Below are 17163 nucleotides of genomic sequence, written 5' to 3'. Positions count from 1 at the left end.
AGGGCTCCATACTGCCTGGGGATGGCTGCCAGAGAGCAGAGGAGCCCTGGCACCATGACAGGACACACACTTGTAGGTCCTACACTCTTTAAGTCCTGATTTGTTTATGCGCTTGAGGTAATGACATCATGTCTGAGAAGCTATATCTAATATGATCTTGGGGCTCAGAGAGAAGCCAAGAGTACAAACCTCATCACCAGGACTGTGCCTGTTTGCTACAAGTCATGGAGAGCTGGCTAACTGGCTGCTGGTAAGTCACTTTACTCGGTCAGCAGAATAACAGTCTAGTAGCTGTTAACACAAAAAATGTACCACAAGGAAGCAAGACTATATTTTATAGTCTGTCATTGTCTAAGGCTTCTTCTTCTCTTTTTTTAACTTAATGTGCATTGGTGTTTGTCCTGCATGCATGTTTGTATGAGGGAGTTGTATCCACTGGAATTGAGTTACACACACTTATGAGCCACCATACAGGTGCTAGGAATTGAACCTAATTCCTTCGGAAGAACAGCCAATTCTTTAAACAATGTGCCATCTCTCCAGCCCCCAATATCCAAATTTTTCAAAGTCCTGGAAGTTCAAGCACCACAGGGCTAAAGCAGAATTCTCCAGGCAATTGGAAGCCACTGCAATACAGTTCAGGGAGCAGAATCAGACAGGACAGCTGACTCCAGCTGCGGGGAGCAGGAGAGTAGGCAGATAAACCCAGGACAGACTGATTTCTTCAGATGTTACAAATCGACCCTCTAGCCAAAGACAGAAAGACAGCCTCCTCTCGGGTTTTTGCCTCAGAGGTGAGCAACAGTGCAATGTGTGCACACTGATTAAGGCAGGTTGGCTTGGGAGTCTAGCACTGTTCTCATTTTAAAAGACAGAAGGAAAATAGAGGAGGGGGACACCACAAAAAGTGGAGACATTCTTTTCCACCAACAAGACTTTGCTTTATATTCCATTAGTGAGCTGCCTCCTCCGTATCTTAGCACTTCTCCATTTGGAGCTCAGTCATGGAGAGGGCATTTCTATCCCTGAATCACATGCAGAGAAAAGAGGGACCTTTGATTTGAGGGTGTCAGAATTCATAAAAATGACTGGGCCCTGGTTGAGAAAGAATTTCATTCCTCAGAGACTAAAGCAAATCAAAGTAAATGGAGTCTGGGGCTGAGGGGTGATGCATCCTTGGTGTCATCTAGAAGCCTGTCTGCAGATGACGGTCATACACTTGCACAACAGCTGATATCTGGACCTCTGCATACTCCTGGGTTGTGAGCTGTTTCCAAACTGTCCTTTTTTTTCTAAATCAGTATTCCAATTTGAATTCCTCTAACAGTGATATGTGGTTTCAGGCAAAGTAAAATCAAAACAGTTCCTTTGAAATTCTGAGTATACTTAAGAACATACTGAAAATGAGTTATTAAAACTGGAGTTTCTAAGCAATACTTTCCAGTATAGTCTAGTGGAATCAAAATAAATAACAAAAACCTCATCAACTCTAACTTTTATAAAGCCATATAGGAGGCCAATGAGCACTGTGTAAGTCCCAGCTCTGATACACAATGCTGATAACTCCAGCTCTGCCTGCCGGGCAAGTGTCCAGAATCCCTGGGATGTCATGTACATCTGAGGAGGCAGCCAGAGCTGACTAGATCTGAGGACCACATGAAAAGCAGGCACTTCCCGAGTAGAGGAGTCTTTTATCCTGACAGGATGAGGAAAAATTCAAGTTTTGATACAAAGACAAGTAGGATAGAAGCTCTAGAGGTCACTGCAGCCTGTGCGCAGAATGAAGCCAAGTTACTATCAACTCACTCTCTTTGCTGGGTCTCCAGCTCTCACAGGCCCAAGGAGACCTGCTGTCACACACACACAACACCCCCACCCCTCACAAGCTATTCTGTGGTTTTTGACCTTCGTCCTTATTGCCATGAAGTCTGTGCATTTCTATACAGAAACAGAAGTTTCAAGTTGCAATAAAAACATGGAATCATTTAGGAAATAATCAAGTAGTCTGAATACTTTTCCTACTGCCCCGCAAGACCTGCAAGGAAACAGCAATGCACACAGTGGCTTTAAGGTCCAAGTGTGTCTCAGAGCTTTGAAAGTTGTTTTGATCTCTGCCCCAAGCTACATATGAAATTAATCTGAGTGAGGAGTCTCAAATGAGAACCTGCAAGGCACCGTCAGAAGCCATGCACTCTCCTCATCTAGACATGAAGACAATCCCAAACAAGTTTAGAAAATAAAGTCATTTAAAATAACTTTGGTTATCTCAGTCCACATATGCCTGTGATTTATGCCTTGTGGATTTTGTAAAACAAACTTTTTTTAGCAACAGTTTCACAATGTAGCTCAAACCAGCTTCAAATGTGAGACCCTCTCCTCTGCCTCCACAGTTGTCAGGTAACAGGCATGGACCATCATGCCTAGCTAAAAACATACACTCTTGCGTATAAAACATCAGTATACAAATGTGAACCAAAGTAAAACAGAAGCTCTAAACGATGGGATTTAGAAACAGAACACCACTGATTTGTAAAACAAAGCAAACTGATCTGTGTTAAGACATTTGTTCTAGAAACTTACTAGTAAGTTGCTGCTGAAAATTCTTAATGTCCATTATGCTGTCACATGGGAAAAATCATTTTCTTAAACAAAGCTCAGCAACAAACTACAGGTTAGTCATGGGCTAAGACAAAGAAGGACACTAGCAGTAACAGGGTGGCCACACAGCACCTCGGATTTAGCTGTTGTCGTTGGATTGTTCTGAAGCTATCTGGCCAACCTACCTTTGGGACAATTTTCTCTGCAAACACAATGGATCTTTTGATCCTGGTTTCTTGTAGTCAGTATCATTTAGTCCATACCAGACAGCAATGAGAGAGTGCTAGCAGTAGATAGAAGGAGAGCATAACTGTGTTCTAGAAGAAACATTTATCTGTCTTTAGATCCAAGCTTCTCAATTAATTCCTGAAGTGGTGCCAACTCACGCCTATCAATCAGATTAAACTCCTAAAAAGAAAAGAAAAATGTAATAATGAACCAAAATTGAAACTCTTACATACTTTTCAGAAATGAGCTTCCTAAACCTAGCTTTCTGAAATCTGAAAGAAATGACCTTTATGATATATAAAATAACTGTTTTTAGTCATTTTTAAAACAAGTGCAGGCTAAGGAGAAGGCTCCTTAGTAAGGAAAATGCTTGTCACACAAGAAAGCCAGACACAGTACTGTGACCATGGTGCTGGGGAGGTAGACACAGGAGGATCCCTAGAGCTTGCTGGCCATTAGTCTAGCTGAACCAGTAATGCCCAGTGTTGGGAGATGCTCAGTGCTGACTTCTGGCTTCCATCTATATGTGTAGCCACATGCACAGACACATACCTACATACATATATGTTATGACATATGCTGGTCTTCCTCCCCATTTCCTGACACACAGCTCCTAAAATCCTGGAATCTCTATAGTATCAACAGTATCTGGTGACCCGTAAGATCACCAGGTGTGTCTGGGCCCCAGAAAGACCAACACATGACTCGTGACTTTTACAATACTGGGACATCAGGCTCCCTTCTTAACCAACTGTGGGGGATGAGAGGCACTGTAGCTCATCATTGTGCTAAACACCAAAATAAAATATATGAGTTTATACAGAAATGACCTGAAAATGACACACTAAGCCTTTGATAACAGCTACCTCATGAGAAGTCAGCTTTTACTTTTATACATACACATGAACATACATAACTGTGCACATAAAAGGAATACAGTCTCAAAAGGAAAAAGAAAAACATTAAGTTGGTATAGCCTTTACACTGTACACAAAGCCACAATACACAATAATCACTAAAAAGCTACCAGTGTTCTCTACTATAAAATGATAATTTACATCAGAATTGCCTAGCTCTAAAGAGGAGTCCTTTTTTCCCTGCTTTTTAAAATAGTTTAATCTGTGTGTGTGTGTGTGTGTGTTTGCAGGCGCATGTATTTGCCATACGTATTCGGGTATCTGAAGAGAACAGAAGTAGGTATCAGGATTTCTTGAGCTAAGGTAATTGTGAGCTCCCCAATGCAGGTGCTAGAAAATGAACTCAAGTCCTCTGCAAGAGCAGAAAGTGCTCTTTACTGCTGAGCCATTTGTCTCTCCAGCTTTCTTTTCTGGTTTTTTGAAACAAGGTCTGGCTAGGATAAGAGAGATGTGGCATCATGGTCTGTTAATTCTTTGTCTCTTTTCCAAATACCTTTATTTGATATTTTAAAGTTCTAATTTTGTTAGTGCTCACAGGCCAACGATGGCCAAGGAAAGCCCTAGGCAGCCAGGCCCCAGTGGGATGCTGCCTCCCCCACCCCCACTTTTTTTTTTAAGATTCAGTTATCTATTTTAGTTGTATACATGAGCTTTCATGAGTTTATGTGAACCACATGCGTACATGTGTCTGCAGAAACTAGACGAGGATGCTGGATCCCTACGGCCTACTGTGAGCCTCCTGATGTGGGTTCTGGGAACTGAACCTAGGTCCTCAGCAGTAACTGTATGTGTTATTAACTGCTGAGCCACCTCTGCATCCCAGAGACACTGCCCTTCTATACTGCTTCATGAATCAATGAAACAGTGTGGTGAAGAGGACAAAACGGGGACAGAACAAAGCTTAAAGTTACACTTTCTACATCGATAAATAAGATAATTTTTACTAAGTTATCAAGGTCTAAGTCCAAGGCCCAGAGATCAATGACTCACCTACCTGAACAAAGAAAATAAAGTGCTTAAAGGAGGTGTTGAGGTGAGCCTCCTCCTGCAGCTGCATCACGGAGTCAAAGTGCTGGTGGTAGATATGGGCATAAACCCTGAAGAGACGCTTCAGAATAGTCTTTGCCACAGACATAAAGTTTTTGGGAAAAGGGACACCTGTAATCGAATACACGCCTATAAGTCTTTTATCAAATCAGAATGCAGCAAGTCCTGATGCTACCCAAAGCAACTGTAGCACACAAGCTTACACACTCACAAAGCAAGGGAAATCCCAAACTAAGTATTCTTCACACACCACACTGTCTACAACAGTAGTATAGGGATAGAGGCTGCTGGATCACAGTTCAAATGAACATGTTGGTTGTTTAATATCAGAGTGTCTCTCTAAGATCAAATGCAACAAGAATACACACTTTGATTATAAATTATCACTTTTGTCATCTGTAATAGGAAAAAAAATTTAGGAATGGAGAACTTCCTAAACAAATGTGTATCCTAAACAGATACCACATTTAAGTGGTATCAAGTCTTTACCATCATCTATGTAGGTAGAGAATATCTCATCTTTTACATTACTCTGGAAAGTAAGTCTTCATTTTCCTGTATCCTAAAAAGGGAGTGATCCTTCCTGAAACAGAAGAAAGGGGCCTCTTTCCTTCTCAGAAAAAAAGAAATACCTCTTGAGAAAAACTGGGAGGAGTAGAAAACTCTCCAAGCAGTAGCCATGGGGCGAGTGGCTACACTCTGTACAAGTTTGGCTAACAGAACCAACTCCTTTATAGACAGGAGAATGCCAGCGAGCCAGTACTAGCTACATAAACCAACATTAAGAAAAACTAAGAAGGCACATGCCTGGCAAGCAAGTGGTGCTTGTCTTTAATTTAAGGCAGAGACAGGTGGATCTCTGAGAGTCCATGAACTCCACAGTGAGTCCCAGGCTGAACAAAAAGTCAGCTTCAAAAACCAGTTCCTCATACTTTAAATTAAACACCCTCGAACCTCTTGGAAAATGGAGGCTTTTAACAGCATTCCTACCTTGCATCTTACTTTTTTCTTCAGTCAGCCCTTAGAAGCTTGATATAATACATCTTGTATCTATATATATATTTCTTTTTGGTTGAGACAGGGTTTCTCTGTATAGCCCTGACTGTCCTGGAACTCACTTTGTAGACCAGGCTGGCCCTCAGAAATTCTGTAAACTCAGAAATCCACCTGCCTCTGCCTCCCAAATGCTGGGATTAAAGGCATGCGCCACCACGCCCGGCTCATCTTATATATTTTTATGGTATTCCCAACTCTTCCTAGTCTTGGTTAAAATTACTTTTCAAACATTACACTGAAGTTTATGACTGGTTTCTCAGAGCAGAATTTTAATATGAAATAGCAAAAATACAGGTTTAACATCTTTTCTTTTAAAATTCCCATCTTGCTAATGACTTAAGATATGCTAAGGGGGCTGGAGAGATGGATTAGTGGTTAAGAGCACTGACTGCTCTTCCAGAGGTCATGAGTTTAATTCCCAGCAATCACATGGTGGCTCACAACCATCTGTAATGGGATCCTATGCACTCTTCTGGTGTGTCTCAAATAAATAACTAAATAAATATATAAATGAATGAATAAATCTTTTTTAAAAAGATATGTTAAAGGCCAGGCGTGGTGGCGCACGCCTTTAATCCCAGCACTCGGAAGGCAGAGGCAGGCGGATTTCTGAGTTCGAGGCCAGCCTGGTCTACAAAGTGAGTTCCAGGATAGCCAGAGCTATACAGAGGCCAGCCTGGTCTACAGAGTGAGTTCCGGGACAGCCAGGGCTATACAGAGAAACCCTGTCTCAAAAAAAAAGCAAACATTACAACACTGATGACAGCCTAATGAGGAGGAAAGTAAAGGAACCCAGAACCATTACAGTAGTATGAGAGGATGAGGAGAAAGGAGGATTCTGCTGGGCATGGTGGTGAGATTTTATAACCTCTGCAAGAGGGAGCTAGAGATGGAAAGATGGGGTATTGGTCATACTCAGTTACACAGGGAATTCAAAGCCAAACTGAGCTAAATGAGATCTTCCCTCATAAAAATAACTTGGTAAATATGTGAACAACTTTAATCTAAGTACTTGCTAAACTGAATTTAATAGAACATACTCAAATAGAATGAACGTATAATTGTCTGTGAGAAAGGAAATACAAGGTTTAATAGAAGAATGTTGTGATGGTTTGCATATCCTTGGACCAGGGAGTGGCACCATCTGAAGGTGTGGCCTCGTTGGAATATGTGTGACCTGGTTGGAATGAGTGTGTCACTGTGAGTGTGGGTATAAGATCCTCACGCTAGTTGCCTGGAAGTCAGTCTTCCACTAGCAGCCTTTGGATGAAGACATAGATAGAACTCTCAGCTCCTCCTGCGCCATGCCTGCCTGGATACTGCCATGCTCCCACCTTGATGATAATGGACTGAACCTCTGAACCTGTAAGCCAGCCCCAATGAAATGTTGTTTTTTATAAGACTTGCCTTGGTCATGGTATCTGTTCACAGCAGTAAAACCCTAACTAAGACAAATGTTATTAAGTCAAATCTGGTGGGTTTTTGTTTTGTTGTTTTGTTTGTTTCTTTGAAATGAGGTCTCACTCTATAACACAGAATAGCCTTGAACTTCCAGCAATCCTCCTGCCTCAGCCTCAGGAGTGTTGGGATTGCAGGTATGTTCCACCATGTTCCCCAACTCCAGCCTAAGTACAAACACTTGATGTGTTTCTCCCAGCAGTGCCTCTGCTCAGACTCCACCGAGGAGGGCAGGAAGAATCTGGGAAGAAGCCACGCAGAGCCCAGGAACTGCAGGCAGGCTGACTTCACTTCTCAGTACCATACCAAAACCAAACATAGTAGCAAAACAGAAATGTTCTCCTAGCACAACATTTTTAAAAAGAAATGGAGAAGTTGGGGTGTAACTTAGAAGAAGGTAAAGTTCAACCATGTGAGGGACCCTGGGTCTAAGCCCAACCACAAAAGAAGTAATAACTTTCTCACTGACAAAATGTAATCGGGGGCTCAAAAAGAGCTCAGGGCAGAACACACACCTAGCACACAGGAGGCCAGGCTTCAATCCCTAGCACCACAAAAAGCAACAATGAAACAACCCACATCTTAAAGGAGCTGAGCAAAATAAGAGAAGTGTATACTGCAAAACACTCCATGAATAAGATCAAGGTACCCCAGGGGAAGAAAACATACAGCTTGTATGACAAAGACCAAACACCTATAACAGACAAAGGACATAAACAGAACAGAACACGTGATGAAACAAAAAGTATTTCATCTCATCAGTGTGTGTGCAAGAGCAGACATGTATCTATGCACGTGCTGTAAGGCACATGTGGAGGTCAGAGGACAACCTCCATCCACCATGTAGGTCTCAGAGATCCAACTCAGGCCACCAGGCTTGGTAGTAAGTACCTCTACTTACTGAGCCATCATGCTGGCCCCTTTGTCAGTATTTTTAGATGGACATTAAAACAAAAGTTTAGAGCCGGGTGTGGTGGCGCATGCCTTTAATCCCAGCACTCAGGAGGCAGAGGCAGGCGGATTTCTGAGTTCGAGGCCAGCCTGGTCTACAAAGTGAGTTCCGGGACAGCCAGGGCTATATACAGAGAAACCCTGTCTCGGGGGAAAAAAAAAAAAGTTCAGGTTTAGTGGCATGGCTCAGTGAGTTTGGTGCTTTCCATGAAAGCCAAATGACCCGAATTAGATCTTCAAAACTCATGTAAAGGCTGGACACAGTGACACACACCTTTATTCCCACCAGTGGGGAGGCAGAGGCAGGGTTAGGGGGATGTTTGTGAATCCCAGGCCAGCCTGGTCTCATAGTGAATGCCAGGAAAGCCAAGGCTGCATAGTAAGACCCTGTCTTGAAACACAGATTAAAAAACCATGTAAAGGTAAAAGGATCAAATCTAAGAAGTTGTCTGACCTGCACACATATGCTGTGGCACACGCACACCACATACATAAAATACTTTTTATTTTAAAACAGATCCAATGTACTCAAACTGGAAAAGATTAAAAAGTAAGTACTAACTGGTGTGAAGAAAACAAGTTGGTAAGCTGGGGGGATACATGGATTCAAGTTCTTTGCAGATGCGGCCTTCTCTGTTAAGCTGATGTAAAGTAATAGCGCATTTAAAGATTGCAGTCATCACTCACAAGAAAGTCTGCTCCACGGGGTTAACTTACCAATCTTAGAAGGAAAAAGAGTTTCGTCATCAAGCTGATCCTGAACCCAAGTCATCAAATAGTCAATATATTTTGGTGCAGAACACTTAATTGGCTTTTTAATATTAGTGCCATCTGCCCAGTGGTATTCATACCTGCCGAGAACAACAAAATGTTAATGATAGCTGTTAAAACCTTAACGTGGACAACCTGTAACCAAAGCAGGTTCACATTCTGTCCATGGCAATTTTATGTGACTTTAAGAAGTTATAGGAAGGGGGCTGGAGAGATGGCTCAGCAGTAAGAGCACTGACTGCTCTTCCAGAGGTTGGAAGACAAGGACAGTGTACTCATATACATAAACTAAACCTTTAGAAAACAGTCACAGGAGACTGTCAGCCTATTTAACCCTGTATCTTTCTTTAAGGCAGATGCTACTCCAGGATGTGCAGCTGCTTTCCTTAACACTATACAGGCACCAGGAAAAAAAATGAGCAAATATTTTAAGACCACCTAAAAATTCTTGTAAGAAATTAAACTCCATAAAAAAAAACTGGGCCAGGCGTTGTGGCGCATGCCTTTAATCCCAGCACTCGGAAGGCAGAGGCAGGCGGATTTCTGAGTTCGAGGGCAGCCTAGTCTACAGAGTGAGTTCCAGGACAGCCAGGGCTATACAGAGAAACCTGTCTCGAAAAACCTCGGAAAATGGAGGCTTTTAACAGCATTCCTACCTTGCATCTTACTTTTTTCTTCAGTCAGCCCTTAGAAGCTTGATATAATACATCATATTCATATCTATATCTCTATCTATCTAGCTATCAGCCCTTAGAAGCTTGATATAATACATCATATTCATATCTATATCTCTATCCATCTATCCATCTATCTATCTATCTATCTATCTATCTATCTATCTACCTACCTACCTACCTACCTACCTACCTACCTACCTATCTATATATATCTCTTTTTGGTTGAGACAGGGTTTCTCTGTATAGCCCTGGCGGCTTTTAACAGCATTCCTACCTTGCATCTTACTTTTTTCTTCAGTCAGCCCTTAGAAGCTTGATATAATACATCATATGTATATCTTTATCTTTTTGGTTGAGACAGGGTTTCTCTGTATAGCCCTGGCTGTCCTAGAACTCACTCTGTAGGCCAGGCTGGCCTTGAACTCAGAAATCCGCCTGCCTCTGCCTCCCAAGTGCTGGGATTAAAGGCGTGCACCACCACGCCCGGCTAATTTTATACTTTTGCTCCTAGAATATAATTATAATATAAATATTAAATACTGAGTACTCATATACCTAAGTAGTTAACAGCAAGAGCTACTGCTAGTAATTAAGAACTCAGAAACAGGGCTGGAGAGATGGCTCAGTGGGTAAGAGCACTGACTGCTCTTCTAAAGGTCTTGAGTTCAAATCCCAGCAACCACATGGTGGCTCACAACCATCCTTAATAAGATCTTATGCCTTCTTCTGGTGTGTCTGAAGACAGCTACAGTGTACTTAGATATAATAATAAATAAATCTGTAAAAAAAAAAAAAAAGAAAAAAAGAACTCAGAAACAGAATTAGCTCTACATGAATAAACAGATAAGAAAAGTCTTTATTATTTAGTATTTAACAGTTATAAAATAAAAGAAAGCAATCTGAATGCCTATTTAACAGGTCAGACAAATACCTGGGACCTGCCGACATGACTGGGCAGCTTGCCTCAGTGCAGAATTCTGTAATGGTTCCATACAACATGTTGATCTGATTGAAGAAATCCACAGCTGCAGAGACAAAGTGACAACCGTGTCAAGTGACTACTACATAAATCATGACAAACCAAATAGACCTCTCAGCAAAAGGAAAAATGGGGTCTATGTTGCCCAGGCTAGTCTTGAACAACTGGGCTCATGCAATCCTCCTCTCTCAGCCTCCCGAGCAACTAGAACTACAGGAGCACATTACCATGTCCAACTGACTTAAAACCCTGGAGCTAATCTACTTGTACCTAACAAGTCACTGGAATATATTATTTGATTAGATCCAAGGAGTTAAAAGAACCATAGCTTACCAATCTAAACTACAACATACTACCATTTGTTAGGAAAAAGAAGGCACAAGCTGTCTTGTACATTTCAAACATCTGCTTCAGAGCCAGCACGGAGGCCTCCAGCATACTGAAGACCACTCAAAAAGGACTGAATCGAGTACCTCATATGGGGTCTACAGTAACAGAAGAGTTTAAAATATGAGTAATACTAGACAGAAGATGGGGCCCACATGCCAACAGTAAGCTCTAGAAGGTCAGAGAAAAGGTAACATCTGGAAGGACTGAAGGAGCCAGGGAGGATCCTCCAAAGGAGCCTCTGCTAGATCCAGACGACGAGGAGGAAGGACGGTATAAAGAAATGTATTAAGACTTGGAACATTTTTCCAAAATGCTAATGATCTTGTCTGAAAGAGTACCTGAAAAAAACTAGGGCTTTCCAAGTTTCTTCAAAAATGGATGAAGGCCGGAGTGAGCGGGGCCAGAGAGAGAGGAACAGCTACAGTGTACTTTACATATAATAAATAAATATTTTTTAAAAATGGATTAAGAAAAAAATTCTCAGCTAGGCAATGCTGGCACACACCTTTAATCTCAGCACTCAGGAGGCAGAGGCAGATCTTTGTGAATTTGAGGGCAGCCTGGTCTAACAGAGTGAGTTCCAGGACATCCAGGGCTACACGGAGTAACCCTGTCTCAAAACAAACAAAAAAACCCAAAACAAACAAACAGTTCTTTGCTGTGTTCAGTAATGTTTTTTAAGACCAAATTTTACTGGGGGGTAGGAGGGGGTGGACTTTGCACATGAATTCAGGCTAGAGATGTTGGACCCTCCAGGAGTTGGAATTATAGACTCCTGATGTGGGTGGGAACTAAATTCTTGTCCTCTATTAAGAGCAGTACAAGCACACTGAGCCGTCCCAGTAATTTTTATGGGAATACAGGAATTCTGGAACCAAAAGTTGTGTGTGTGTGTGTGTGTGTGTGTGTGTGTGTGAGAGAGAGAGAGAGAGAGAACACAATCTCCAGGAGTCAATCCCCTCTTCCATCATGTGGATTCCAGGGAATGAACTCAGGCTTGGCAGCAAGTATCTTTACCAGCTGAACCATCTTGATGGCCAGAAACCAAAAGGTTTCAATAAACAGTTTAGAACAATTAAACCTCAAAGAAAAAATCTAAAACTGCAGGAGGCCAACACATGCCTTCAGAATAACAATCTGAGATTTAATTTAAAAAAAAAAATTAAATTATATGATTTGTATCTATTGAGGTTTGGTCTGTTGCTGTGGATTGTAATGATAAATTCTGTAGCTTACAAGCTTTTGTTGTACAAACCTTGTCCTTAGTTTGAATTGGTTACATAAAAATTGGCAATAGCCAATTACTGGAGAGGTGGGTGGGTTCTGAGTTACCTGGTTGGGGTGGAGAATCAAGACGAGGAGGAAGAGAGGAGGAAGCTGCCTCCAGAGGAGAAGGACCATGAGCCAGAGGCCAGGAGAAAGTATGTGGGGTATACCCCTGGGGAGGTAGCCAAGCCAGCAGTTAGAAAAGTAATTAGGGGTTACCCCCCAGTAATTGTCAAAGCCAAATAATCATAGTCTGAGTCTCACTTACAAATATAAATTTGTAAGCTAGCTGGGGATACGTTTAAATTGGTTCAACGTCAGTATCTGTGTGTGGGTATGTCCATGTGAGCCCAGAAGAGGCTGCTGGATTCTCTACAGCTAGAGTTACAGGCAGTTGTGAGCTGCCCCATATGGGTGCTGGGAGACAAACTGTGTCCTCTTCAAGAAGAGCATGTACTCTTAACCACTGACCTATTTTTCCAGCCCAAACTTGATAATTTGAGTAAAATCAAAAACAGGGTTTCCCTAAAAAGTAGTACTTCACATTGTTCAACATGTAAGTCTCCCCCGTGCAAGCACTTTTTTAGGTGGCCTTACTCATTTCTTGACGATATTCTCACCAAGAAAGCACTCAGCACTTCAAGTGTCTCCACTCAACCACAAAACCAAGGCCTTTGACAAGTAAAGTCTAAATAAATGTATTTTATAGATAGCTGTTATATACAATAATTATACCTATAAAAGAAAATTCATTAAATGAGATTTTAGCAAACTCTATAAATCTACAAGTGAATGTTTTAAAAAACTTACTATTAACAGCAATCCATTCATTGAGGTCCTCTCCCTCAGGCAACATAACAGCTTGCCTCAGATTGCCACTTCCGAGAGTCGCCTCTGCATGCTTCAAGAGCTCATACTGATGGGACCCTTCAGGGATATTCTTCTTTGGTTTGAATGTTTTCGAAGAGCGGCTGCTGCTGTTGGGTTAAAGGTAAAAAGGTATGAAGTTTTAGCAATGAAAGAAAACTGGCATTTTAAGTGTATAAACGGCTCTATGAAGGGACTGGAAAGATGGCTAAGCAGTTAAGAACATGTATTGTTTTTACATACACACACACACACAAATAAATAAATATTGGAATAAATAAGCTGATCAATAAAAAGTACTCCCTAAATAAGGCCAAAATGGAAGAGGGGATGATGACAAAAAAGAATGCAGCAGTGTCAAACGTTTGCCCAGCATTAAGGAGGCCCTCGGCTCCAGACACAGACACACAGATACACACACACCTCTATAAAAGCAAGAGCATAGACTGAATAGATGACTGTCTAGTTAAGAGCACTTGCTGCACAACATAAAGACAACCTGTAATCCGACTCTAGGAAATGCTAGTGCTTTAGGGTACTTAGGGAGAATATTGTCAAGAAATGAGTATGGTCAACTAAAAACGATTGATAAATGCAAAAAATGAGAGGCTTATATGTTGTATGAACAATGTGAAGTATTACTTCTGTGGTAATGGGGAAGGAGATGGGGATGTGACTACGTGAATAAGACTAGCCCCATAGGATCATGTATTTAAATACTTAGGGAGTGGCACTATTTGTAAGGATTACGAGGGATGGACTTGTTGGAGGAAGTGTGTAACTGGGGCTGGGTTTGGGGCTTCAAAAGCCCAGTACCAGTCTGTCTGTCTCTTCCTGCAGTTACTCCCAGTTACTTCTCCAGCACCATGTCAGCAGGTATGCTGCCATGCTCCCCACCATGATGCCAATGAACTAAACCTCTGAAACTGTAAGCAAGCCCAAATTAAATGTTTTCCTTTGTAAGAGTTGCCCTGTTCTTGTGTCTCTTCACAGCAGCACAACACTAAGACAAGGAGGATCTCTGGAACTTGCTGGCTTCCAGCCTAGTGGGGATAAAAAAGGAGTTTCAAGTTCAAAAAGATACCTTGCCTTAAAGAAGAGGCAAAAAGTGATAGGAGGCCCCCAATGCCCTCTTCTATGATGCTCTGTGTATCAGGACACAGCATCACACAGTGTGTGCCTACTCCACACTCACAGATCTACATATATGAAACAAACAAGTAAAAATTTAAAAGTGTTAGTGCAGGAGCAACACACAAGTTGTTGCATAGGACAATCTATTATCCCCATCTACCAGAGCATTTAACCAAGCAGTTCGTGTGGGGGAGGACACACTGTAGATTCTAGTGCTTGTTATAGCAACATCTTAACAATGCAAATCTACTCCTTCCATGCACTCGTAGATATGGAGTGTATATCCACATCATGGGATGCTGTGCAGTAAAAATAGGTAATGTGGTATATATAGTCAAAGCATAGCTGAACACATTACAGAACCAAATTAGAGCAAAGTCTATTTTGGTAACCCATAGAAAGCACAAACAACAACAAAACAGAAAAAGCATTAAAATAAGACATATCAGAATTGTGACAACATCTAAAAGGGGAAGGGAACAGACTCGTGGACTTACACCTTACCTGTGAAAGTAAATTTTAAATAGTGTAAAAAGTAAAAAATTATGAAAGTACTAGACTAAATATCATACTTTATAAAGAACTATATACATTAGAAGGATCACCCCAGGAACACATGGAGACAGGAAACTGAATAACAGGAAACTGAATATGGAAAATTAACATTAAATGATTTCTTAAGATTCAATAAGATCTTCATATGATAAATTGAGGTTTGTGCTTCAAGGGCTGAAGAGATGGCTCAGTAGTTAAGAACACTTGCTGTTCTTGCAGAGGACTGGGGTATACAGCTCCCAGCACCCACATGGTGGCTCACAACCATCCACAACTCCAGTCCCATGGGATTTGATGCCCTCTTCTGGCATCCGTGGGTACTGGATGTACATGGTATACATACATACATACATACATACAAGCAAAACACTCATACTCATAAAATGAAAGTAAATCCTAAACTGGGTATACTGGTATACATCTTTAATCCCAGCACTCTGGAGGGAGAGCGAGGCAGATCTCTGGGAGGTCAGCCTGGTTTACATAGTTAGCTCCAGGACAGCCAGAGCTACATTGTGAAACCCTATCTCAAAAAAAAAAAAAAACCAAACAAGCAAAAAAAAAAAAAAAAAAAAAAAAAAAAAACTAAATAACTAAATAAATCTTTGAAAAATACACTTACATTCTTCTAATGATGCCATCAAAACAGTTAAAATAACGCTGAGGATGGAAGAAGTCACAGATGTAATGAGACACTCATATCCAAAATACATAAAGAATTCTTACAACTGAAACCAAAAAGTCAGACGGACACAACCACTGCACCATATACACACGTGGAAATGTCACAGTGAAACCCATTAATTTGTACAATTAACAGATGCTAACAAAATAAAGAACAATCTGATTTTAAAATAGGAAAAGGATCTCAATAAACTCTATCCACAAATAGTCTGAAAACACAAAATACAGACACAGACACACACACACACACACACACACACACACAAACGATGCTTAACATTGCTGGTCATTGGGAGAATGTAAATCAATAAATTCCACTTCACCCTCAGATCTATCAGTGGTAATTACCAGGCAGGTGTGAACTGAAGAATTCTGAAAACTCAATACAATGAGAATGGGATGTTAAATGCAGTGCAGGCTTTAGAAGGCTTGGCAGTGCCTCAAAGGCTAACATGCAAAAACCTCACTAAGACCCAGGAGATACCATCACACACACATACCCAAAAACCTATAACCAGCTGCTCACAGCAGCGTTATTCAGAATAGCCAAAGAGTGGGAAAAACTGTCCATCGGTTTAAGTTATAAATAAAAACTTCCATTTACCTCACCTGGCTGAAGAGCTATGGACAGTCCACAAGAAGAGTCAGGTTTTTCAGGGACAAGCTCAAATAGACTCATAATGAAATAGTCAGCTCTACACCCAAGTACATACAGACGACACTAACTGGATCCATTACGTATGTATGTTGTATAGACGTAATATAGAATATAGATAAGAGAACATGAATTTGAATGGGAGATGAGAGGGCACTGGAGGAGTTAGAAATGAAAATACGCATCTATTAAGTTCTCAAAAAAAATAAAAACCTTAAAAAAAATTCACATGTGGGCCGAGATGAAAGCACCCACCTTTAATCCCAACATCTAAGAGGGCTCGAGGCCAGCCTGGGCTACATAGCAAGACCATTTCTCAAAACAAAACCCCCACATTTAAAGGAGGCCTGTCCTAGTGGCCGAGGCTGTATCCTGGCTCCTTGGGAAAGCAGAGGCAGGAGGAGTCCAGGTTCAAGCCCCGCCTGGGCTAAGAGAAAAGTCACATTGGAAGGAGCAATGCCCTCTTCCCAAATGCAAACCTGTGGGAAGCCACTGAGAACCTGCGCCTTTCTTTCTCAGCCTGGTCTGGTCACCGAGGCACTGCACATTTTCCTGCGCTAGCCGATCCCGGGGCGGCAGGCCCGGAGCAGCCCTAGGTCGGGCTCCGCCCTCCGCTTGGCCCCTCGGCCCGGCCCTGCCGACCGACACCCGCCCCGCCCCGGCCCGGCCCGGCCCACTCACAAGAGGAAGCTCATCCTCGCTAGCCCGAGGGGCCGTGGCCCCCGCCCCGTCAGACTCGGCGCCGCCGCGGGCACCGGGAGGCAGAGGACGGTCCGCGGCTCTACAGGGCTGCCGAAGCTTCACGGCCCGGGTTTGGTACCGAGTTCCAGCCGCCGCGACCAAGCACCGACCGCGGGCTCCTCCGCGCTGCCTCCCACAGCTCCGCGAGCCAAAATGCGGAACCAAGAGGATCTCGCGAGACCGGGCTTC

At 42.2% G+C, this 17163-nt stretch overlaps 1 protein-coding gene across 2 annotated transcripts; it reads right to left on the bottom strand.

Moving 5' to 3' along the window:
- Positions 1-369: 369 nt before the first annotated feature.
- Mob1a (MOB kinase activator 1A) lies at positions 370-17148 on the bottom strand. Of its 2 annotated transcripts, none has more exons than XM_006505969.4 (6): positions 16915-17148; positions 13149-13312; positions 10635-10728; positions 8973-9106; positions 4738-4901; positions 370-3006 (listed from the first exon to the last, which is right to left on the bottom strand). In XM_006505969.4, exons 1-6 carry the CDS (start codon positions 16926-16928, stop codon positions 2929-2931), a joined length of 648 nt encoding a protein of 215 aa, XP_006506032.1. In that variant the 5' UTR covers positions 16929-17148; the 3' UTR covers positions 370-2928. The 2 variants fall into 2 exon arrangements, with proteins under 2 accessions (XP_006506032.1, NP_663546.1); NM_145571.2 differs by having other exon boundaries at positions 2233-3006; positions 13149-13315; positions 16915-17143.
- Between the last annotated feature and the right edge of the window lie 15 nt (positions 17149-17163).

Source organism: Mus musculus, chromosome 6, assembly GCF_000001635.26.
Source record: "Mus musculus strain C57BL/6J chromosome 6, GRCm38.p6 C57BL/6J".
Classification (NCBI taxonomy): domain Eukaryota; kingdom Metazoa; phylum Chordata; class Mammalia; order Rodentia; family Muridae; genus Mus; species Mus musculus.
This window is presented reverse-complemented; position numbering and strand designations above follow the sequence as displayed.

What these genes read in the sequence shown, in the direction of transcription:
- Mob1a (NM_145571.2), bottom strand. An exon ending in GTCATGTCGGCAGGTCCCAG is followed by an intron (nt 9,107 to 10,634) that starts GTATTTGTCTGA and finishes TGTTCTCGGCAG; the next exon opens with GTATGAATACCACTGGGCAG. An exon ending in ACTTTATTTTCTTTGTTCAG is followed by an intron (nt 3,007 to 4,737) that starts GTAGGTGAGTCA and finishes TTTTCTTTTTAG; the next exon opens with GAGTTTAATCTGATTGATAG.